This window comes from Labrus mixtus, chromosome 5 (assembly GCF_963584025.1).
Source record: "Labrus mixtus chromosome 5, fLabMix1.1, whole genome shotgun sequence".
In the NCBI taxonomy this organism is placed as follows: domain Eukaryota; kingdom Metazoa; phylum Chordata; class Actinopteri; order Labriformes; family Labridae; genus Labrus; species Labrus mixtus.
Genome location: NC_083616.1, coordinates 14588345 through 14614377, shown reverse-complemented (window position 1 = coordinate 14614377; position 26033 = coordinate 14588345). Strand labels below are relative to the sequence as shown.

The following is a 26033-nucleotide window of genomic DNA, read 5'->3' as shown; positions in this document are numbered from 1 at the left end:
TAAAGGATATTGAAGAGTATGAAAGAGAAAAAGACAGCAAACTAGGGATTAAAAGAAGAAGGGTAAAGGAACTGGCAGAAAGAAAAGTCCAACTGATGTGATAAGATTTACATGAAAAGTAGAATGTGTTAGCTTGAGGAGAAACTTATTTAGCCACTTTTGCACATATGGCTACTTTCCTTAAGCCTTAGGCCACCCTAAAGTCTGGAAAGCCGTAGAAATCAGGGTGCAGCTATGAGTTATTGAGAATCTTATAACCAATGCTGATCAGGAGGCAGGAATCCAGCCTGCAAGCTCGAGGGCTAAACCATTGTATCTGTGATGAGCAAACTGATGTCAACCAGGGATGGACATGGAGAGAATAAATGCTCTGCTCCAAGAACAGCTCTGTACACAAACACAACGCAGATGCTCCACTGCCCTGGGCAAGGTTATCATACTTCCTTATTTAGTGCGTGTATAAATATTCTTTATTTCAAATATGGACCCAAGTGAATAAAAAAACTGATTAAATTGAAAATTTGATCTGTGAACATAAAAAACAAACACAGTATACTGGAACGTAATTCCTTTTATTTTAAGATAATAACAATTTGTATGTCCTTTGGGATAGGAAATGATCCAATGGTTCTTGTCAGGCTTTACGAATGACAAATGTAAAAATGTTTGTAGCACTTTACACACTTTAGGGCTTCATATCAACAACCAGTTTCTATTTTATGATGATGATGATGATGATGATGATGTTTTATTGTCAAAAAAGAGCGCATCTTGTGCTTGAGACTTAGTACCCAATAATGTTTTTGATTGTTTCTTCATACAATTGCCTTTTTCAAAATGAGCAGTATAGAGATATTTCACATTGAAATATAATGGTGGTTAGTAGAAGTTAGTATATCAAATCAGGGTTCGAATTACACTGTGGCTTTCAGGGGAGCCCAATTTTTTGGTAAGCACCACGACTTCCCAAGTCACGTGCATGCACATACACGTAAGTGTGCAGCAGCAGGGTGAAAAAGAACAACGCATTACTTTAAGAAAAAACCCAAGCATTATTTAGCTACAAAAATTGTAACCACACCCAAATAAAACAGCTGTCTGCAGCTCGCAGCTCCCTCTCCCTCCGGCTATAGTTCATTCAAATACTGCGCCCACTGGATGTATGAGTTCAGGTGGCTACAGTAATCTAGTAATTCAAGGGCAGTGCTTCCACACATGGATGGACACAGCAGGAAGAGACACAGAATTGTGTTATAAGTGGAGACAGAGGCCGAAAAATGTTTTGAGTAAATAAACGTACAATACCAATATTTATACTAGTCTTTCTTTTCAGGAACTTTCATGTGCAGAACATAATATAACCTAAAATTGGACAATTTCCGAGAGCCCCCTCCCAAACGTCTCAGAGGAGGCTTTCAACGCAGCTCATGTCCTTTTCAGGGGAGCCTAGCACCCCTTAGGTCCCCCGGAATTCAAACCAGGTGTAAAAAAAATAAAGTAAGGATCAAAGTTTAAGCAACAAAAGGTCAAGCCTGCTTTTTTTTTTGGTTCTATACGAAATGTGCACACTACCAAGAAGTGCTTTATTTTCTTGATCAAAGGGAAACTGCCAACTCAAAGACCACAAGTGCTCACCATGTGAATGAGTTCAGGGGCTGTACCTTAAGTGATTCAGAGTATCATTCATTCAAAGGTTCAAAACAACCTTGGACTTCTTTACTTTGCTGCTTAATTTTAGTCTTCACTGAGATTTATGTCATTTAGCTGCAAAATGGTTTCATCAGCTGCCAATGAGATAAAGCAACAGCAACAAAATGAAAACAAACTTTATCTTTGTTTGTTTTTTACATTAGATCAATATTTCTGTATTTATAATGTGTCATTTGCTGGCGTCTGCAGCCAGAAGTAGACAATTAAATAGAAAGGTATAGACATTACTTACATTGTAACCCATCTAACCCATCTAACTTCTCCTTCCTGTGAGAGTCCACTGTTCCATCAGTCTGACATAAGTAAGTAAAATGTTGTATGTAGGCTGCTTGAAGCAGACCAAAGAGTCTACCCCGAGACTCAAAAGTTAAGCATTCAATCTTCAGCCAAGTCAAACTCCATGAAATCCCTAGTGGGTCAGCTCTCTGCAGGCTACAGGGTGTCCTGTGTCTGTAAGAAGTGAAGAGACACATCATTTGTGTGGAACATGGTCCGGGCACTTTAAGGATCTGGTCTCTCCACTCCAATCTTCTTGACAATTTGTTTGAAGAAACTCAGAAAACACTTAACAACACAAGTTGCCTCTGTACGACATCAACATGACTCAATGTCATCATCATGTGTTGCTTCTTGAAATGCCAGCAGAAAGCATTTTTGACAAATTTGAGCAGGTGGTGGCTGCTACCTTTCTACAGCATTATGAATTTAGGAAGACAATATTTACTGATGTGGATCTGTTGGATCCTGCAGGTATGATAAAGTGTCAGATTTCTTCTCTGCCCTGTTTAGCCTAAAATCCCCAGCTCAAGAGCTTTCTAATGCTGGTCTTTGAGCCGTCAGTAATGGTGCTAATGGTGACCTGTTAATTGTCCTTTCTAAAGGCAAATGGCAGCTAAATTCAATGTGTCAATGCAGCCTGCCCTGATGGATAATGGGTGGTTTCTGCTCTGAATTGGCGTGAGTTGGTGCGAGGCAATGAGGTCTAGCAGTTTGAATCTATAAAAGAAGTAATTACTAAGAAAGAAACATTGGCTGCTACACAGAAGGGATATTGTATAGGTGGCTGCGGTTCTCTTTCAATTCTGCCCTGGGCCTCGTGGATAGAGCCTTGTAGGTGTGGAGTAGAACCAGTCATTTAAACGATAAGTTTCCCAACCTACAACATACATTATTTCATAGCCTCAGCTATGAAACCACAGCATTGGTCTAAAGAAGGAATCGAAGATCTTCTTTTTAAAGGACCTTTCATGGTACTTAAATTAGCAGAGAAAAATTCCCGTCTCCAGTCTCCACACCAGTCTGCTCCATTTCACTGTGAGAGGAGACTATTTTTTGCCTGAAATGACCAGAATACCCTTCATTTTTTTGGAATGATTTATTCCCCCCATTTTCATGAATGTCAGTGCTGCAAAGGTCACCCTCTGAATATGTCACAACATCATGCTAATATCACAAGTTGGCCCCTAATGCTGCGGGATGTTACATGAAACAGGAATAAATGCAGAGCACATCATGATGGATTTAGGAGGGAAGGAAGAGAAATGGCGAGGGCAAGGGAGAGGACAGAAGGTGATGGCGGTGTGAAGATGGGGCCGTGGACAGATGATGAAGTGGGAGAAAATTTAAGAGAAAACCAAAGTGGGAAGGAGTGAGAGGAAGAAAGAGAAGGTAGACATGGGAAACCATACAGGGGGAGGAGGAGGTGGGGGTCCAAAGGTACACAGTATTCCTGTGTGAAACCATCATTACTATGAGCAATGGTAGCAGTCAACGGCCATTACCTTAGCCATCCACTGTCATAAGCAGAACATTTTTCCTTGCTACCCCACGTGTCAGGGGAAAGGGGAAGCAGGCCCCTGCATGCTGAATATACCCTCTTCCCTCTCTCCCTCTCTCCCTGCATGTGCAGGAAACCCAGTCAGTACACGCTAGGTGGCTACTTCATCATCAGAGGAAGGGACCTGTCGATAGCTCCTGGATGTGATCAATAAGGTCTTTTAAAGCTTTCCCCTCTTTGTCCTTTCTATACCTCCGTCTCTGCTTTCATCTTTCATCCCAAAATGTGAAAAGGATCATTGAAATATGATGACAAAACAGGTGCTGTTTGTCCTCATAAATCAGTGTAATGATTTTCCACTGTAAGGTGAACTGCCTGAGATGACTCCCATTCACTATAAGGCGGGTACAGAGTGTGACAGTTTGGCTGAAATGAGGGGCAGGTAGTAGAGTTTAGATTGGTCTTTTATTGCAGAGTGAGTTCTCAAGCTCTCTATCAGGGGGGAGAGTGAGTGACGGGTCATTCTGTTCAGTGAATACTGTCATGATGTGGGTATTAAGACTCACTCCTGGCAGAAAGGTTCACAGCACCGCACAATGAATGTGCAGCACGGAAGTCAACTAGCAGCCCTGGCGGCTGTCATCACAGCATGGTTATTTCTCTCTCTCTCTCTATCTCTGTCACTCTGCTTCACTCTACGCATCATTAATTGAAATAGCTGCTTGTTGAAACAAGACCGCCAAGTTTCCTTTTTGCAGATGGAGAAACTCCAAGCACAACTGAGTCAAACACAATTTATAAAGTCAGCTTAAGCATTTGGGGCGTCATCACTAAGTTACCAGTGAAGCAGCACTAATCCTGTTTACAGTCAATATTTAAGTGGCTTAATATCAGCTATTAAGACTTTAATTTATAAAACTATTGGTTTCCTTTGAGTATTTTATGCAAAACCATGAGAAGAGGATGATATATTTGGCTCCACAGCTTTTAATTTCCTCCCCAATATGATGCCATAAAGATGATAGTCGTTTTTACTTACATTTTTGCAGGATTTACACCACATTCAACATTAAGCACCTGACACCAGGTACTAAAACGCTGATTTAGGTTAGTGAGTGTGTAACTATTCATATTAACATTACAGTCGCATAGCCGCAGGCAAGGGGGGAAATTTCAGCACTCATTTCCTCAGCTGTGTTTGCCCACCATGCCACGCTGGATTGGAATTGTGACTTGAATTATTATAGCGAGCTAATCCAATATTCTATTTGTAAGGTTTTAAATTGAGTTTAAAATGTCAATATTTCTTCAAAAGAAGAGCCGTTAACTGGATTTATGCCGCGACTTGTGTTCTCGCCTAAACAATTTGACGAAAGATCCAACTGTGCTATCTCTTTACTTTATCTTTTCTGTGTTTGGGACAAGCACATTATGGGAGGAAGTGAAGAGGAAAGATAAGATCTATTTTTAATCAAATCAAATGTGATTCCAGCATTTTCTCTGATACATTTCTTTGAAATACAAGTGTGTTTTTAGTCGTATTTAGAAAGGGAAAGTGTTCTGGCCAACCTTATCTCTACTGACAGCTCATTTGTAAAACTTTTGGAGCTCTGACGGTCACATATTGTTACAGCCGAGTTCGTGCAACAAGCAGCAGGGCTTTGCAGAAGACCTCCGGCTGTGCTCCAGGCTGCTCAGTCTGTGCTAAGCTTTCTATGTGTTGTGATTAATATAAGAGCATGAAGCAATGTTGCAATATATTGTTATCATATGAATGAGAAGAAAATAAGCTGGAGGTGAGTCTTCTGTCAGCATTGCCTGCAGCGAAAACAGGTAGCAATATAAAATCAATATTAAACAGGATCGCAATCAGTATAGGGCACCTTTAAAAAACAAAACAAGGTGAATGACAGTTATTCAAATTGACTTTGCTTCCAGCCATAAATAGTTTGCCAAGGATGTCACAAAAAAATCCATAGGACAGTTTCCATCACCTCAGGAGTTTAGTTTCATCGATAATGCATATGAAAAGGATGAGTGATGGTGCCTAACGGCTTCATAAAACCCCGAAGAGGACTGAATCCACTTAACAGCAGCATTCCTCTCATGCTTGAGCTGTGGGAAGGCCTTATAGTCTGTAGGAGCTGTGCCGGTCATGCTCCCTAGTATCAGAGCAAATGAAGTCAAACGAAGCCTTAATTACAGCAATAAGTTGTTGCCCTGTGGCTAAAAACATCTTATCACTAAACAGCTGGGAAGAATTTCCATTATAAATGCATAATTGGGTCCATGGTTTTGTTTTTACAACAAGTACAACAAGGCCCCCTGTGGTGTTTTTTTCTTTACTTCCTAAGGGTGTGTGTTATTATAACAGGCTTTGCAATTTTATTTCCACAGCACTTGTAACATCCATGTAAATAAGATTTTTAAATTCATTAACCACAGCTGAGGTTTGGCTTGAGCATTATTGTTGCATCGGAACACCGCAGCACACACTGTACATTTCTTCTTAGGACATTTAGTGTGGATAACACTGTTTGATTCCTGGCTGATTGTGCAGTGAAGCTTCCCTTCTCTGTGAGAAGCTGCCTGAACAAAACGGTTAGAAACCTCATTACAAGATGTTTTGATTTTGGCAAAAGAAAGGGGCATCCTTAGTCCATGTTTCTCTGCACAGCACAAAACGTTCTTAGTGCACAACAGCCTTGCACTTTTCATGTGGAAATGTTTTTTTTTACCTTGTTCTTTGAAATACAAAATAACTTTTCCCAGTGCTAACATGGAAGGGGGTTTAAGGTGGATGTTGGAGGAGTTAAGTGGATGTCTTGAAGTCCCCATATGCTTCTAAAGTACTGTAGCTTTAGAAGATAATTGTTGTAATTACAGAGATCTCGAGTCCACCATCCTTTCACTAGACATAAATATAGAGAAGTAGAACATAAGTTTAAATATGATTGATACAAAGACATCTGGAAAAAATAGAGACAGATACAATTTCAAATAAATGTGCATGTATATCTTTCAATACAAAAGAGAAAGTCAAACCAAATGCACTTAGAACTTTGAGGACTTACGTAATTATCTCTAAGTCTCCCTCTCGCCCCATTTGTGTTTCTCCTCTAATTTTCTCTCTCTTTTCTTTTCTCTCCTTTGTGTCTGTGGTCCCACTCCCCTCTGCTCCTTTTCTCTCACTGAAACAGGCTTACAATCCTCAACTGTGCCATATGTCAATAAGCTATATGTGCTCAGAGAATGGCCAGCTGAGCTGCTAGATCTTGTTTTGATTATCAATATTGATGGAGAGGAGATGCGGAGTGAAAGCTAAAGCACAGACTCTAAACATTCACAGAGGTTGCTTTTTCTTTACTATGTGGACAAATTATGATAGAAATCCGTCATTTCCTTGTCTATTACATTTGTAATTGTAACCATTCCATTTTACCGTGTGCCAGAATACATGCATATACATTTACTACAATGTAGAAATTCAAATAGAAAAACTTTTATTTCAGTAGTGAAGTATGAACACATAGCAGATGTTATCACAGTGTTTATTTCCAACTCTTATTTGAAGATTAAGTTCACTAGAGACATAAGACACACTGTACTGTTTGGGATGGTAAATACACACACACACACACACACACACACACACACACACACACACACACACACACACACACACACACACACACACAGTTACACTTCCCACAATTGCCTTCCTTACCTGTTATCAGTAGACTACATATTATCAGCTAGCATCCTCTTTATGAAAGCATTTGGGAAGGATAAACATAATGTTCTCTATCTATTGATTGAATCCGCTGATGGGTTGTTTAGGTCGCGTAGTCGTGTACCAACAGGTTTCATATTTTCTCAATTGTTGCAGACGGGACCTCACAGCCCTCCTCAAAACACCCTCACCGTGTTTCTGTTGGGATCAGAATGCAAAGCTATTACACACTGGAGGGTTTGTCTCAATCACACCGAATGGCTATGAATTTTAAATGAGGGATTAGGGCCTACAGAGAAGCAGGCACATGGGAGAGACTCAGTCAGTTAAGTGCTAATTTGATTTTTAAAAAAATGTTATGTTTTACAAACAGCTTGGGCTACACATTGTTAGCAGGGAAAATGTATATTGTTTGGGCTGTAGTCCCTCAGCTGCTCAAACCACAGCAGAAAATAGTTTCTCAAAAAAGAAATGATTTGTCCAAGATGAACAGGCAGTTTTCCTGGACAAAATAACTGACTGCTCATACTTGCCTCGGTACATGGTCAGCCAATTTGATACTGGGAAATGACATCATTAATGTCTCATTTAAATCCAAAACATGCATTCAGTCCGTCACAGGGAAAATTGAAAAAGGCTTTACTGACGCATTTCCATAAAATGTGCTTTTTCAATCCAAAACACAAATCACAGACTGAATTTCCTTTATGTTTTTAGCGTTTCTCATGTTATTGAAGATGTTATTGGAGATAATTCTAAACAAGCTTTCCACGTGATTATTTATAGTGTAGTGTTTAAAATCAAATTATCTGCTGGAAAGGTAAATTGTAGAGCAGGTCATCCATGTGAGTGGTAATTACAGTTTTTCTCAGTCGCTTTGGTACATTTCTCGAATCATCCTCGACATTTGCAAAACAGTTAGTGCATTTCTCAAAACAATTCGTACAAATAGCAAAACACCGTGGATTACCTGCAAAAGCCAGTCTCTTGCTCAAAATCCTTAGTTCATCTCTCAAAAGTAAATATCTGTGTCAATGAACATGTCAGTGCCATCAGAATGACAAGTCCTTGTGTCATTGTGTACGGATAAGACAGCCAAATTGCTTAGTCATGTTGTCAATATAACTGTACTCTGGAGGGGTGTTCTGATATCAACTATGGCTAAAGGTCTGATGATAATTATTGTAAATTATAAGTTACACCTTAGTGTATGTGGGAGATTGATTGCAAGAGACTGGACAAGATTCACATTTACGCTTTAACTGTTTGTACTGTAATTTGTTGACAGACCATGTCATTGCGATACAGAAAGGAAAAGACAGCACTGCATAGCACAAAGAAAAAAACAAAAAAACAAAAGTAGAAATGTGAACATAGGACAATCTCCTTAGGGAAAACTGTACATGCAGTGCTGTAGGAATTACAGTGCAGTCTTCCTACACCTCCTGACGTTGACGCTGGCGATCATATACTTTCCAGTATTTCCAGTTGTTCTCCCAACATTTGGCTGCACCCTTCGACCAGCCTCGGCCATTGTAAGCTCATGATTGAGAACGTGGTCTACAAGTGTGGCTCTTATCTCATCAGGAACGCGCACATGTCCTCGGCCTCTTCTGCCTCTTCCTCTGTTTTGCCTCCCAGCTCCTCCGCCACGCAGCCTCACTCCTCTTCCTCTGGCTGTTGACCCCGTCCAATTCCTTGTCCTCCCATTGTCTGACATTGTAACATTGTGTTGTGCTCCGGCTAGATATATATACTTGCCAGTTGATGGTTCATGAGATGCACCTTTGAGCTATTTCAGAAAACTGGTTGATCATTGGTTGATCTAATGCTTCACACATTTCCCTTTGTTAGAGAAAGTCAAGATTCACCTGGGAGCTATTTACCAATTCAGGACAGATTTAGAAAAAAAGTCTAATGGAAATGTATAGAAATATGCTTGACATATTATGACAACTTGTTCAACCATTTTGCAAGACTTATGCGATGAACTAATGCCTCAATGTTGTGGGGGGTGAGACTATTCAACAGAGACCCATTATAATACATTTTGAGCAACATGACATAAGCAATTGATAATGTAGGAAACAGCAGAGAATTGTACATAATCATTTGAATGGATATACCAAAGCATTTGCAACTTGTTCAAAGAAATGAGAAACTGCTTTTTTGATGTGCACAAGTGACACAATGATGTGAAGATTGAACAAGTAGTTTTGAGAATTTCAATTCTGATCTGAGAAATGTACCAAAGCGACTGAGAAAAACTGTAATCTTTCTCATCTTTTTTCTGTTGTTTCAGGTGGAGACATGGACGACTCCTCTCCGTATGAGCCTGTTGCTCCAAATCGGCAGCCTGACGTGTTCCGCTTGGCCTCCATCTCTTCAGGTATCACAGGTTTGATCTCAAGTGAACACTTGGTGATTTATCATTTGATGGAAATGGAAATATTGTTCTAGCAAAGGAGGAATGCATTTTCATTTGGTTTAGATTACAATCAAATGGTGGTGTTTTTCTTATCTGGCATTCCACCAGTCACTGTCCTTGGCCTCTGAATAATTGGGTGCTAGCTTGTCGTTTGGTCGGTCTCATGACATACGACGGCTGTTGTGTGCTTGTGAGGTAACCATATACTGTCAGTGTAATACCCCACATTTTCGCCTGCTATTGATTTGGTTTCAGTTTGATTTCCTCTTTGGTCTTCTAATTAAACAGCCAAGCACTCAGCAGGGGAGCTATAGCCTGCTATTTAATTTACGGGTTATTACCTTCATGGTAACACTAATCAATGCAGATCTTATTATAAGTCACGGCTGCAGTTTTTTAAAAATGCAGAGCAGAGAGGCGAGTTGTACAATAGGTGTGACTGGACACAAGGGCGACGCCTGTCCATTGCCAGAGCTGCAGGCAACAGTCTCCTGATAATTCAATAGTTTTCTTTCATTCACATCTGACAGAAATTTCCGGAGGATGTTCTTTTCAAATCTTTTTTTGCCTTTTCTTGCCAAAAGCAATTTACAAACACTGAATACAGAAAAATGTCCATTTGATGCAGCTGATGTATCAGCTTTGTTTTGTAACTAGGAGATACAAGACATGCTTTTTGCATAATCTCCTTAGCTTGAAATCATCAGTATATCACTTATTTTTGAAAATGTGCTTGTTTGTTATTTGTAAGAAGAAGAGAGAGCAGAATAAATCTGAAAAAGTGCTTTGATTACTTTTTGGTTTGGAAATTATGGCAAACTGCCTTCCTTGATTTAAGTGCATATTCATTTAGAAAGCATTCGGAAAGCGCATAACTCTGCCAAGGCTGCAAGATCCTCAAAACTTGTTCTTTCAGTGTTTGGAAATGCCCAGATTTTTACAGTCATAAACAACTACATTGATTTAATATTCATGTATCAGGATTTAGTACCAGGATAAACTTTGAAGTGAGCAGGATGTGTCACAACTTGTGAGTTATGGCCTTTCAATGTATCCTGATTATGCAGCCCCACATGTAGGTGACATTCTATCAAATACTGTATACTATGTGAAAATAACTAAACAAATGTCCTTTCTAATATGCCATGAACCTAATAAAAGGCAATATGGTGTTTGGGAAAAAAGGTTAGTAAAAAGTACAGACTTTGAAGTTTTACAGTATCTGCACAAGTTTAAACATGGATAGAATCTAGTTCATGACCAAAAAAGTGACACTAGCTGCATCAACAACAGTTGGGCAAATGACCACAATTCCCAAAGTTCATTGACTTATGAAGAGTAGTTCTAAGATGCCCTGATACTAAACCATCAGGCAGAATAATAAAAAATAACAGATGTTTTTCAGCCCACAGGCATATGATTATAGGAGCTGTGATCAAACAAGGAGTGGAGTACAGTACATAGACTTATTAAGATACAACTGGGGACTTATTACCATATCTAGTTTGCTTCAGCTGTTTCGTCAATTCTCTCTGAGGTGAAATATTGGATTTGCTCTATGAAACCTGTTTAGCCTCAAGCTTTCCTCATTATTTATCATTTCTGAGGACAGAGTAATTGATTGTGGCGCTGAGAGAAAACCACAGGCAAACAGATAAGTAATTACACACTTGTTTTATGGCAATACTTCTCACTTCGATTACTTAACCACACAAAAAGATTCATAATCACGTCTATAAATGTTAAACTGCACAGAGACCCAGGGAGTGTTTGATATCAGGTTGGTTGATGAGGACAGGGGAATGTATACTCTCCAAGAGGAAATTGAAAAATAATCTCTGCTATTTTAAAAGTTTTTTTTGTCTGGGAGGAAGATAAGGGGCAGGAGTTGTAATAGAAATGAAATTCTATACTACTGTACGCACTCACACTCTGAGCGAAAAATTAAACAGAACATATGGAGACTGTTTCTGTACTGCCCCGGGTGATACCTACAAAACTATTTCACACTGGCTTCTCCTACTAATGGGACCATGTAGTTTTTTTCACATCTAGGAACAGGACATTTGCATGCACTGAATGAACACAGGCAAAAAGACAATGAGCACATTTAACCCTGTGGCGTCTATCCCTCAAATAAACATTGGATGTACAGCACTGAACCCAGCTCCTCCTGCCCTGGCTAACTTTGTGCACCTGCATCATCAGTGTTTCCAGTACAGTGGCATCCAGAGCAAGAGTGTCCTCATCCACACTCGTAGTCCTTTTCCTGCTGATCTCTTTGCTGTGTTGGCAGTGAGGCACAGGATAGATCATCTGCCTGCCAGGCCTCTCACTCCTGGAGAGGGTGGAAGCAGGTGTAATTTGTTTTGTGACATAGTGGACTGGCCTTAATGTCACAAAAGAATCTTATACCTGTTGTCAATGGGCAACAAGCAATGACAGTTTGCTATCTTTGTGACGCTCTTGGAAGTACTTGTGTGAATATGCCAGCAAGGTTAACAGGTTGCTTGAAAAATGTAATGTTTCTCTGGTTCACATACAGAACATCCATATTTTAGGTTAGATTAGAATTAATTGTCTTTGTTGTGCACCTTAGAAATATGTCATTAGCTTTACTTAGTCAAGCAAAGGTATACAATGATTATAACAAAACACAATGAAAAAGATTTAACTTGCAGTACAGTTTGTTATATATATCACAAGGTTGGATGGATGAGGGGAGCTCTAACAGTGGGCCCTCGCAGGGCGGGAAAAAAAATTGATGTTCTGAGCAGTGTCATATAGATTTTGTAACATTTGACCCCCCCCCCCCCGTCTTGAGGTGTGACATTGCACACCTGCTCACCAGGCTGGTTATTGCTGTTGTTCACGCCTGTGACCTGTGACACTTAACATGTCGCTACATCATGCTGTCAGTGTGAGGTCAGAGGGTATGGTCATCTCATGAGGGAGATGATAGTTAGTAGTAAATATGTGTAGGGGACAAAACCGTCTGCTGCCTGAAGGAGGACGTGACACCCTGTTACAGGCAAGTGGGAATGCAGTTAAAATTGTTGTTGTTCTCTCTCTCCTTCGGGAGTGTTCTTGACAACTTAAGGGCCCACAATATTGTCAGAGCCCACAACCAAAAACAATAAGCGCCTCTCTGAAATTGATGATGGACACATGTTTTGAATCTCTTTTTTTTCTACAATTGCAGGGCTTTGAAACTAGTCACTCTCTTGAAAACTTAAAGCTACAAAAACCCACTATGACCCCAATAATGTGCTGAACACACAGTGCTCACACTTTACTGTCATTTAAGCGTATATGTCATATACAACTGTTTCATACTGAGTGAAACATGGAGAAAAAGATGCTTATTTTGACACCGCTGCTTTGCAAAAACACAGACGTCACTACAATCGACAATACAGCAGAAATGTAGTAATTTGATAACATTTGAGAATTGCTGAGCATATGATCACAAACAATAGAAGATGCTTTTGGTCCTTGTTATCAGAGTCTTACCTGTGGTACTTCACACTGACAGAAGCGAATAACAATGCAGCAATTTAAAGAATGCTTGAAATGCATTTCACAGATGTACAGTATCTGTGCAGCAGGAAATTATTGCATGAATCTAAAGCATCTCAGCCCAGTAATATTAACTATCAAACCTAACTGGCATGCAACATGTCCAATCCAATACATAATGATGCAATAAAGCAATCATATTTAGCATTCAGGAACAAACTGCATACATTTAGCTAAACATGGCAAATACTGAAATTTCGCTTACAACACCATCTCTACAGAAAGTGTTTACTCCAAGGGAAAGCTAAGGAGACATTCAGCCCTGAAAATGCTTATGTAACTTCTTTTGTCACTGTTAATTTAAAAAAAAAAAAGACTAAGGTGCTGTGTGATACTTTCCCTGAGGAAATCTATTGATAATCTGTGCTCTGCCCCAAACCTCTTTAGTTGAAGGAATTGATCATAGTGAGTAATATTGATGTATAATTTTGACCTGTTTCAATCGACTTGGACTAAACACCAGTAGGAATCCAACAACATCACTAAAGTGATGAAGCGTGGAGATGCTATAGGAGAGCACATATGTCATAGCCTGCTAATGGAAGAAAATCACCTCACTTGTTTACATGATGAAAACACAAAGAAAACACAAGTTTAGGATGCATGGCCGGCAACTTTTTGTTAATCAAATGATAAATTAATTGTTTTAAATCCGTTAATTTGAGAAAATAGTAAAAATAAGTATAGTGAAATATTTAAATTGTTTCTTTCTGTCAGATGTACAAGCCAAAATGCTGAGATAGTTATGTCAGTATTTAACAAAATATTCAGAAAAAGCTGCACATTTTCACACACTAAAGCTAGCACCAGGACATGATTGGCTTTTCACTTTCATGCAGAACTCCTCTGGAAGACTCTGGCTGTACAGTTACAACACATTTTCTGTTTTTTTCCTGGCTTATAAGGCACAGTTGGTGTATGAAACAATAACCCCTCCACTTGAATTAATAGGACATCATGTACCAAGGATGTTGCAGAGAGTCCTCCCTCCACAATGCAGCAAGAGCCTTATCAAAGCCAGAATGGATGCCATGTTACGCACAGCAGGCAAAGATATCATTTCTTGCGTTTGTTTGTTAATGTGCTCCATATGAAATGTACTCTGTCCTCTTGACCCAGCACTGAGCTAATTAACTTATTAGGAGCAGAGGGCAGCACCAATTGTGCATCCGCACCAGGAATTAAGTTTAACATCCTTTAGTTTAGACCTGCTAACTCAGAGCAGTAAGCCTCTCACCTCTACACTCAGTGTGCCCACCATCCAATTAAATCCAGAACGCTGTTTCTGCTGCCAGGGGGGGCTGGGGGGGGGGGGGGGGGGGGACCGGTGCAACAGCCGTGCTCAGCATGCTTTTGAAATGTTTGACATTTTCCACATTGTCCACTAAACAATAACTATTGCTTAAGCAAACACTAAGATCTTTTTTCCGCAGGGGTCTAAGTGTATCTGAGCAAATGTTTGTCGTGGCTTTTCTTTTGATTTTGCCTGTGTGTGTGTGTGTGTGCGTGTGTGCGTGCGTGCGTGCGTGTGTGCGTGTGCGTGTTCATTTTACTTTGTTTATATGCTTCATAAATTCTTTGTTCTAATCAGTTTACCCATAGCCCAGCATTAGCATGTCTCTCTGTGGGTCAGTAATGAGAGCTGTTGCACGAAGCTCGCTTATCAGAGACCCCTTAGAGTAGTCAGTGTTGTTCTGTCAAGTTTGGCTTTAACAACAGTTTAGTTATTCCCTACTTGCATATGTTATAGAAAAATGAAGCAGATTATTGACACGATATTGTGTAGCTTTGCCTGAACAACACATCTCGTCAAATTATTTGAATACATTTAGCGTTATTTCCCGTGATGGTTAAGCGAACTAAACAACATGCATATTAAGACTGAGGGGGCCTCTGAGGACGCTCAGGCTTTGAATTTCACCAGAGGAACTCGAAGGCAGATTCTCATAAACAGCTCAAGTATTTAAAAGTGTGTTTACAATGATTTAAAATTCCTTTGGACATGCATTTCCCACCTACACACACACACACACACACACACAAACACACACACATTTATCCTCACAAATATTTAGTCTTCTTCTCGCATCATTTCCATCTCCCCTCGCTCCCTCTCTCTCATCTGCACGCTGTTTCTCTATTCAGCGATAATTTCTTGCTCAGAGGTAAAAATTTGGTTGATCCCTGAGAACAGACGATTTCATGAACTCTTCAGCTCTCTGTCTTTCTCTCACTCTGATGACGTCTTTGCTTCTAAGTTGCTCAGCAAGGCTTAGGGAGATGATGTTGTAGATCCAGTGCTCCCCTCTTTCTACCCTCTGGAGACCCTGCTGCAAACACAGAGTACGGAGCTAATGACTGAGGAGGCCTTTGACACGGAGATGCTTGACATGCTCCTCGGGTTCTGGACTAAAGACTTCCCTAACAAGCTCTCACACGCTCACCCAGGGTCGTATTAAATCCAAACTTTGGCACCTTTCCTAATTACTGAGAACAAACCCAGAGCCAAGAGCCTCTTCCTAACCTGGACTGAACTCCCCTCTGCAGCGCAGTGTCCCCTGAGTATGGGATGATATATGAAATGCAGAATTCAAATTAGGCTGACGGAGAGCAATTACTGTGGAAAGAAGATCCCTTACACTTTGGGAAAAAAGCATACAAATCCAGATACAGGGTAGACGTGAATGTTTTATCTGCGCCTTCTCATTCATATGCACCCTGGCCACCTCCCACACCTAACTATTCTTTTCTTTATTATCCTCTGTTTTTTATTTCTCACTGGAGCATAGGTCTAAGGTAATTTTCTGTTTCTCTCCATCTGTCTCCTTATAGGTGTCCCCTATCTCACATCTTACCTCTCTGCTTTCTTACACCTTCCCGTTTTCCCGGCTCTCTGTGTGCTGTACTGCATGTGAGGAAAGAATGGATTGTTATTTCCACCACATTACCATCAGTGGAGTCTAATTTATGGTGCCCATAGAGTGGAGTGTGCCCTATTAAAAGCCTATTTACAGTCAAACGGCAAGGATCACTGAAAGCAATGACGGTGCTTTAACTGTAGTTGACTTCAAATAAACATTAGGAGGCTAAGGAACACCAAGCAACAATGAGTAAGCAGCAAAAGACAAATGTAAACACCTCAATTATTTTTATACGTTTAGAACTTCTCTGCATTCATATCCTGCAGCCAAAAGCTACCAAGATATAATGCAAAAAAACATTACTTAAGCAGTGTTTCCCCTAGGTTTACGCCGACACAAACACTTGAAGGAATCTTGGTGTTCATGCGTTACTTTTAATGACAGCTGTCCTGTTCTATCGGAAAGGTATCCTTACATGACTTCTTTCCCTGATTTCCAACTCTATCCACTATCCTGTCTCTCTGTCATGATCAGCTGCTGTAATCAACCTCCAGTCTTCTCTCCCCTCCTTAAGCTTTTTCCATTTTTATACGTCATGTGTCATTATCTTATCATCCCCTTTCTCCTCTCATTATAGCACAGTATGTTTGCTCAAAACCTTCATTGTAATGCACTTAGAAAATCAATTATAACTCTGTAACACAATACTGCACATTTCCACTCCCAGCTCCTCTTCTTAACTTCCTGCCTCCTCCTCCTCCTCCTCCTCCCTGCTCTTATAGTATCATCCTGTTTGTGTGTAAGCATCAGATGAACTTTGTTTCTTATGTTCGCCCCAGGACATCTTTTTGGGGTTGAGCAGCAGATCCAATCTCAGCTTCCCAATCAGAGGTAGTAAAATCTCGTCAATCGCTGCAGCCTCAGAAGCGGATTCAGCCTTGCTTGGTCAGATAAATCTTAGTAGCTCTTTCTTCCCCTATTCTCTTTTCATCCCGGACCCCCTCAGTGGCCCACATTAGACCTGCAGATGGCCAGGGGAGATTTAGGAGCTGCAATCCATCAATGTGATGCTTCCTGAACCGCTGGACAGCCTGCTCCGCTAACTTCTCCTTCCAGCTGGACCGCACCACCCTCCTTTAGGCTCGCCTCAGCTAAGCTTGGCCCACTTAAGTAAAACTTTGGCCCTGCTTTGGCCCCTTCCTGCCCAGTGCAAAAAGTCATCTCTCTTTGGATTCCCGTTGTAATCGCAGATCAACCAAGCTGCACTAGCTCAGCTAATTATCTCCCTTTCTGTCTGTAAGTCTATAGCTTTTACATAAGTAAATGATTTGAGCACAAATCTGTCTGCCTCTTTAGTCTCCTACACTAACAAGTTTTTGATGCAGCCAGACATCTGCTGTGGACTTTTTATCCTCTCCCCTCAGAGAGAGCAAGAATAAACACACTGCATTTGATGCTATAATGAAGTCTTATTTTAATAAGTGTCATAAAAGTTAATGGTCTTATCATTCAAACAAAGAGGGAAAGGTACCCTTGGCCCTGTGACAAACGCTAAAGAAGAGAGCACTATTTCCAACACCTATCTGTTGAACGTCTCTTAACACCGGGCATGTTTATCAAAGCGCCTGAAATATTTAACCTTAACTTGAAACATCTAAATGAAAGCCCGGGTTAAAGCTAGTTTAAGAGTGCTTTCTTCTTCCTGTGATGATTTCTGTTTCTTTTCAGTGGCAGTGTTATCTAAAACCACCAGATCATTAATTTGCTCATTTTTTCACCTTTTTTTAATTTGTTGTGTTCCATATCATCCCATATCTAAGATTGATAACATGCAATGCACGGATTGGAAATAATACAGCACCTCCACAAACCACCCTTCTTAAATAAAAGCTCTTCTTCCTGCTCCGGGCTGTCTGATAGACACAGAGTGAGATTGGTTCTGTTGAATAAGAGATGAATCTCTCTGGGTGTCACCATGCCGCTACGACCTCTGAAATATCATTATCTACAGGGGAGGGAGGTTAAAGTCTCTAATATAGCCTGAATACAAGAGAGGGGTGCCACAACTGAACACCATCCGGCTTTATTAATGCTATATGTCAGGAACAGTCGTGTTTTTGTGCAACGACTGTGGTATATGCATTATCTTAGAATATCTAATCTGTTTCCCACAAACATGATGTACAGCCTGAGGGATAATTGCAATGTTTCTGCATTTGATCACCCTGAGAAAAGATAACTTTATCTTGTACTTGAACAATCCAACATAGCATGTAAGTGTTGTAGTTTCTGCCAAGTCCTTGAGCATCGCATGTTTTAGGCCACTATAACAGTATTTAGGGTTGTTACCCGATTAGAATTCAAATGAATAAGCCTATTGTCAACATGTTCCAAGGATTCTTGTTTCTTTTTATTATATTCATAAAACTTCTTAAATATATGAATTACAAGACGAATAAAAAATACTTTCATTTGTGTTAAATCAACTACATTTCGTATTGTGATGATAGCTATAGGCCTACCTGAAAATTAATAATGTATTAACATCCAATTTGGAATCATAGCATAATTCATTCATATTTCACTCAAGGTTTGAAACAGACTGAATCAATAATTCAGTTAGAGTGGAGGTGTGCTACAGGCATCCCTCCAGTGGTTTACTGTTGGTTTGTACAAACTTAGAAGTGTAAATTATCATCATAGATTTTTCTTTATGAGGCCATGAACTGTCTTCTCCAGTGACTCCTATAACTTTCAGTAGCTGCAACCTACAGTCACCTTCCTCAAACTTCCTCTGTCTTTGGTTAAAGTGCGCAATGTTTTTGCTTCCTCATCTTGTTCTGAGCTTCAGAGTGGCCAAACACTCTTAGTCTTTTCATGTTTGTTTTGCTTTGACGAATCTGTAAGCTTTCAAATCTAATGTGTGCAATAAACTACCCAACTTTCAGATGTTTAGGGATTATTGATTTATTAACTGATCATAACTGAGTCTTATGCGAACTGTCGACAATGTGTCTAATGTAAAGTCAGAGGATCTATAGAGCAGTTTTGATCCATTTCCTGCAAATGTACAGAAAACACAAGAATACTAAAAAAGGTTCCAAACATGAACTCTTTTCCCCTTAAGCACCACTAAAGTCACTAAATGTTCTCTCTTCTTTGTTTCCTATGTCAGGGATGCTCACTGTGGCCCCAAAAGGTTTCCACTGTCTCGACACAGAGAAATACTGCAACCCCTGTCTTGATGCAGCCAAAGCCTGCAACCTCAATGGCAGCTGCAAGAGGCAACGCTCAACCTACATTGCTACCTGCAGCAAGGAGGACACCAACAAGGGCGAGACCTGCAGTAAGAAGCGCTGCCACAAAGCGCTGAGGTTGTTCCTGGACCGTGTGCCCACCGAGTTCAGCCACCGGCTGCTTTTCTGCCCCTGCCAGAGTGAGGGCTGCGCAGAGCGTCGCAGGCAGACGATCGTTCCTGATTGCTCGTATAAAGATAAGGAAAAACCCAACTGTCTGGAACTACGGAGGGTCTGCCGCCAGGACTCTCTGTGCAGGTAGACGCAAGGGATATGGTAGTGCTGGTGGTGGGTGTGTGTGTGTGTGTGTGTGTGTGTGTGTGTGTGTATGTGTGTGTGTGTGTGTGTGTGTGTATGTGTGTGTGTGTGTGTGTGTGTGTGCGTGCGTGCGTGCGTGTGTGTGTGTGTGTGTGTGTGTTTGTGTTTGTGTTTGTGTGTGTGGGGGGGGGGATACAGGAAAAGGAAAAAGCTTTCTTTAGTGTATTTGTGTAGTATTTATAGGGCAAATATTCTTTGCGTATATGCATGTGCATTTCTGTTTTCTTCTGTGGATGGAATGTTGAAAGTGTGTCTGTGAGGAGTTATCATCATCTTATATTCATGTTAAATATGAAAAAAGAAAATTGAATCCGTGCAAAAGAGGGAGCTCATGTTTGACAGCCTGTCCTGCCACATCCCTGTGACATCCTGATGTTGTATATTTCCATTCTGTGAGTTTGCCAGCAAAGTAATTAGACTTCCAGGGAAGCTGCAGCTATTAGGTACAGGATGAAGATGTGAGTCTAAGTTGAAGGGACAACGCTCAATTAAGCTGAACAAAACATTAGTGGATCACGTTGCCAGTATGGGGCCGCTATTGGATTCATGCGGCCGGATACAATTCACACCTACCCAGCCGTGACATGTTTCCCTGTGTTAGTGCCGCTGCTGAGAGCAGGTGAAACACAGCGGTTGTTTTTTAGCCCAATCAGCTGTCAAGATCTTTTAAACCACAATGAACTGTTACATCTGGCTAACACAAGAATGTATGCTGTGAGTTCATTAGTCTGTAGCCTAAGAAATGTGGGTCATTGGAATAATGTGAAGCATTTAAAAGCCCATTTATGAGCGTAATGGAGTTTGACCAAAGTAGTTTCGCTCCTAAAATTAATACTCTAATATGATAGGAGTTATCAGACAGGGAAACTTTTTCAAGTCCCACAGTGACAGATTATTAGGCAATTGTGACAATTCAGTAACAAACAGTGTCTTGTCTTGAATGAGTTTATGGATTCAAGCAAGAGGCTGTCAAAATTTGATCGTCGAGGATCACGAAAGCATCTTAACAGTTTTTTTTAAACTTGCAGTTAATTGCAAGGAAATGAGACAGAGGCTGCCTCTCCAGAAAACCACTTTAAGTTATTGTCAGCTATTGCTTTAATAGGGCAGGTTTGGAATGCATTTGATACATTTTGGCTGTGACCACAACAACAGACATTAGAGAAAATTGCTTGAAGCATATTCTATCCCCCAAAAAAATGTAATATTTTGCACAGGAAAAATAAATAACAATGAAAGAAGTACTGATAAAAGTGTGAAAAACGTCATGCCACCTCTGCGTTGATTTTGTCTTTCGTCTCTTTTGGATAACCTGTCTGAATCAATTGTTGCTGTAAGAAATTAAAAGGATTTACAGTCCCATGGAATTCTATTTAGTCTTTCTAACCATGCACACCATTTCCTTCTTTGAAGTTTATCGATGGTACGTCACATTTATCCTCTTTCCATAGAGCCTCGGAGGCTGAACGTTAATGGCGAAAACCCAATTCCTCTCCTCTGACACTAAATCCAATGGCCATACCGTTAAGTAGAGAAACCCTATCACCTCCTCTCCGATTTATGATTGTCTTAATAATTACCTGCTCGCCTGCATTGTGTAATCTGTTTTCAGGCTGAGTTGCTTTCTTTGACCTTTGGGCCTGCAGGTGTCTGCTGTGCACCTCCTTATTGAGAAAGATGAAATAGAACGTTAAAGCTCATTATCTGTGGCTGCGTTGTGCCCCGCTGAGGTCAACAGCTCGATGAGCACACACACACACACATTATGGACACATGCTGGCCTCCACCGACAACCATTCAGCAGTCATACACACACATTCAGACACAATCACTTTGAGCTTGAACGTGACTCAGTGTTTGGGTGCTGCTTTCTCCTGCAGTGACTAAGTGCTGCCATGCAAGAGAATTTCTAAACGATTCAATTAAACTGAGAAGTCGTTGGTCAGTGTCGGGCTGACAATGGTCTCTGATTGGTGATTTTATCATGCCTTAAGGTGTCCACAGTCACCACCATCTTGTGAGAGACACTCCATGCGTCCTCTATCTGTCTCAATGTCCTTCATCTGTGAATCCCTGAAAGTCCTAGATCCTGGAAGACCTTGAAAATATTCAGGCAAAATGTCCTTCATTTGTTCTGGATTTCCACTACTTTTTATGAGCAAATTTAATTTAGGACCTTTTTGTTATGCTGATGGTGACTTAGTCCACAGATCTCTGGTAAAATAGGCAACTTAACAGCACTAGAAAAGGCATTCCCAAAACTTTGAATTCATAGAAATTCCAGCACCCTCAATACACCAACAGAATAACTTTCCATGGTCCTGTTCTCTCCTCTAAGAGATTTGTTGATAAAAGCAAGAGACACTCCTTGGACAACAGGCCCTGTCTTCCCTGGGGACACCCTGTCCAGGTCCAAACGGAGGGAAAGCACAAGTATTCCAAGCCTTTTTCATTTAACACGGGGGATTGAGAGGGGAGAATACAATGGGAGGAGGAAGAGATTTGAGAGGGAGGAAAGGGAGCAAGGGAGGGTTGCAGAATCGATGTGGGCTGTTAAGCTACTGCAGTGGGTTGGAGGTCAGTGGTTTGGTCACACAGCTATGGATCTTTGCAGCAGACCCTGCAGGCCATTGCTAACATAAGCTTAACACCCCACAACCCACTGTGACGAAAAAAAAAAGGTCATAGAGCAAAAAAAAAATCCAAGTCCAATAGGTTTAAAAAAGTATACCTGTCTATTTTGTTATTTATTTTAAGCTTGGCGAGGCCAGCAGGTCCTTGCTTTACAGTATGGAAAAAAGCCTGCCAGATTGCACCTTTGGAGACGGTTCAGATTGTTCCAGGTGGAGCCTGAGGCTCAATCAAACAAAAAATAATCATTTGAAAGGCTTTCAAATGTACAATTTTGGCTTGGGCTTTTGTGCCATATTGCACGGAAAGATTTCATTTTCCTCCTGGTCTCTGTGGAGAAAATTGTTGACATACTCTGGAGATGTTGGGACTGTAGATGGACAGAGAACAAGCACTTAATGGAGCAGCTCTTATTTCTTACGCCTGGTTGTTCTTTTGCTGCAGTTATTACGTTATTTCCTTCCATATTTCTGCACTGACTGACACAAACGGACGCTCCCGTGTTTGTTGCTGCTCCTTCTTTCCTCTCAGTTTCTCCACCTTGTGTTCTCACCATTCTTCCAATGGCTCCAGCGTCTATTCATATGGGAACTGTGAGTCCACAGCCAAATAGGATACAATTGGCTGTGCTGTTTTGGGTTGTAGTAGTGTTAGCGTGTGGATGTGTGTGTGCATGCATGTATGCAGGCAGAAACACCCCCTATCCATTTCCATGTCAGTCCACACAATACAGGTCCAATGAAGAATATAACCCAGAGAGCATTGAGTCGTATTTGTGTACAATATTGATTGTCTTTAAGGATCAATGCAACACTTCAATCTTTGATTTATATCCCCTGGTCTCCGAGCTCTCTGGGTGCCCTTTGACTGAGTTCTTTGGCCACTGGTTATCAAAGTGGAAAGCTGAGAGACAGTCGATCACTGTACAGGTAACCTGACCCACTTTTGGAGATATAGGCCTACTTTACCAGGCCTCCTTTGCTTGCAGAAAACTCAGAGTGTACTGCATTTTCTCTACAGAAACACACACATGCATGCACACACTGGCCTAAATCAGTAGTCCACTCTGCTGTATCTGACAACTCAAGTCTCCACTGAGGGGAAACTGTGTTGGGAGAATCACTGGCCCAGATGGCATTACCGTGTAGCATCGGAGATAGAGCCCGAAGAAATCTGGATGTTTTGGCACTTTTATCATCACCTTCTCTCACTTTCTGTCTCTCACATATATAAACGCAAAAATACACTTTTGGCTCTTGTACTACTGAGGATGTGCAATGTATTTCCTGTCCACTAACCATTCGTTACCTCTAACTTTTAAATGCTCCTATGTGTTCACAGCTGGTTGCTAACTTTTGCCAGGTACCATGAATGCACATTTTAGTAGAATTCTGTAGAGTTTAGTAGAATAAAATGGAAGCAAAAATCCTTTGAAGAAAAATATGCTTCAGGTTGTGTTTAAGGACACAGTACATATGAACATCAAGCTGTGTCTTGGCTTGTATAGACATCTGTATTGAGTGAAATTGAAGCATATTCATTTAGATGGACACACGAGATTGACAATAAAGAAATGCTACTGAAATGCCTGCCATGTGGAAATGCTTATGTCTACATGCATACATTTTGTGATCTACTGTAAATAAAAGAATACTGACTGATAAAGGCAGGTTTAAAACAACATTTATTTTCATCTTTGATGATCTATATATATATATATATATGATCTAAATAAAAACCTTAACTCTCAAAGAACCCTGTTGACGAATCGAGAACTGAACAAAACTGTCCACATTCCTGCAGATCGCCCTCACTATACAGGGTGTTCACAAGGATAGCAGTGTGAAAGCACAAACGCAGATTTCTCCTTACTTTACTTTAGTCTGTTCTCACAGTAATATCTGCATTGTCTCTTCCCCTTGCTTTCTATACACGCAAAAAAGGAGAAATGTCTTTTCTGATATTGTAAAGCTCTGGTTTTGCAAGCAAAGCATGTGTCAATTGGTGACCTTTTCCTCATACATAGTACAGTTTGCTGCATCCTGCAGCTTTAATCAGACCTCAGCTAAGGCGGAGACGTGCTCAGCTTTCCAGCTACACATAAGAGCGGAAAAACAGGGCGAGAGGAAAGTAAAAAAGAGAGAGAGGAAGAGAGGTAATGAAAGGGATGGGGCAGGAGCTGGAAAGAAAGAGTTGTGCATTTAATTCCGATACATGGATTAGTATATGCCCATTTACTTTCCTAACCCTAATCTCTAAGGGAACATGGTATAGTGGAAAACTGCAGTCATTACTGACTATAGGCCTCATCCTCCCGTCACATCGCTTCCTCTAACCGCACAGTATCTATTATTAATGCAAACATTATCAATGAGACTTCAAACTTATCTACAAAATGGTCTATGTGTGGTTTTCAATGTGTCAATTAGGGCCTGCGCTTTCACTTTTATCACTCTAACTTTGAACTGCTCTCTGTACTTAAGGAGTCTCTCTGATCGCTGTAGCATGTGTGTTTCTTTTACCGCATAACAGTTTGATACAACTGATAAATATCGAATTACTGGAAATATCTGTTCTGTAGCTTACTGCTAATACTGTCACTTTTCAAGGGCAGTTCACCCATTTGTTTGGTGTGTACACTCTGTCTGTGGGATGGCTGTTTGCCTTGTGCGGAGAGAGTATTTAGGGAGTTCAGATAACCTTGAATAATCTACTCACCCCGCATCAAATAGACAGTTCTGGGTTTTGTGTGTGGCACGCTTGATTTAGCATTCATCCCAATGACATAACATTCGGTAGAGGGTTGTAAGACATCTGCAGAGGGTGCTAGAACGATCAGAGATTAAAAACTGAAGGGGGAAAAAAGGTTCACTCGATCACAAAACTATTTTCTGATCACCAAATGAGGAATAATGCAATCACGCAAAAGTAAGAGTTTCAAAATTGAAAAAAAGTTGGGTAATGAAATTAAAATGCAAGCTCACATCTTACACTCTTTTTTTTCTTTTTTACTTTTCTGCTTGTTCATGCAGAGGAGATGACACCAGACAGTTTTTGCCTGTTTCACGTCTCTGCTGAGTAAGAGGGCGAAAGGTTGTGTCATGTGACAGCTAAGCTAAACTGCCTTGTGTTTTGACTGAATGCCATCTGTCCACATTGCCCTTTTAGAGTATTGACCAGGAATCCCAATGAGTACAGTGCTGGCAGAAAAAAGGCAGGCCTCTGTCAAGGCACATTTAAGGGAAAATAGTGAAAATGTCTGTGGCTGAAACGTACAATCACCTCTGACCAGAGCAGCAAGGACACAGTTTTAGGTTTATTGGCAGAGATTTAGGGGGGAATACAGGAGAAGACTTCCTGCCACTGTAGCAAACCAAACCCTAAGACACTGTTCTTTTAGTGGAAAGAAAAGAACAACTTTGATGGACGTCATGCCCTCTTAATGAAAATATATTCACAGCACTCAACCTACAAGGTCAGTGTTCTTTTCTTCAGCTTTTATAATAATTCATTTGACGTAATGAGCTCTGCTGCACCATGCAGAAAACTTTCTAAAAAGCGTAAAGTCAAATATTAGTTTGGCCATGTTTTTTTTTTTGCTATTCCGCATTTTGCATAAAGTGACAAAAAGGACACAGCACTGTGGAGTCCTATTGATTGAACCAGGGTCAAGTTACCTTGCTGGGAGTTTGCACACAAG

The 26033-nt window shown here is 40.6% G+C and overlaps 1 protein-coding gene and 1 long non-coding RNA gene across 3 annotated transcripts in view; one reads left to right on the top strand and one right to left on the bottom strand.

Annotated features, from left to right (window-relative positions):
* The window catches only part of LOC132974145 (GDNF family receptor alpha-2-like), a 44697-nt gene that overhangs the window by 3998 nt on the left and 14666 nt on the right, over nucleotides 1–26033 (top strand). The window contains exons 3-4 of one of the 2 annotated variants that reach the window (XM_061037990.1): nucleotides 9523–9609; nucleotides 19264–19642. In XM_061037990.1, the coding sequence (XP_060893973.1) occupies nucleotides 9523–9609; nucleotides 19264–19642 (466 nt within the window). Of the gene's footprint in view, nucleotides 1–9522; nucleotides 9619–19263; nucleotides 19643–26033 lie in introns of both variants that reach the window. The other variant, XM_061037989.1, reaches the window with a different exon arrangement.
* Nucleotides 8465–9491, bottom strand: LOC132974146 (uncharacterized). Its single transcript, XR_009673099.1, has 2 exons — nucleotides 9383–9491; nucleotides 8465–8792 (listed from the first exon to the last, which is right to left on the bottom strand). It is a non-coding gene; the product is annotated as an uncharacterized LOC132974146 (long non-coding RNA).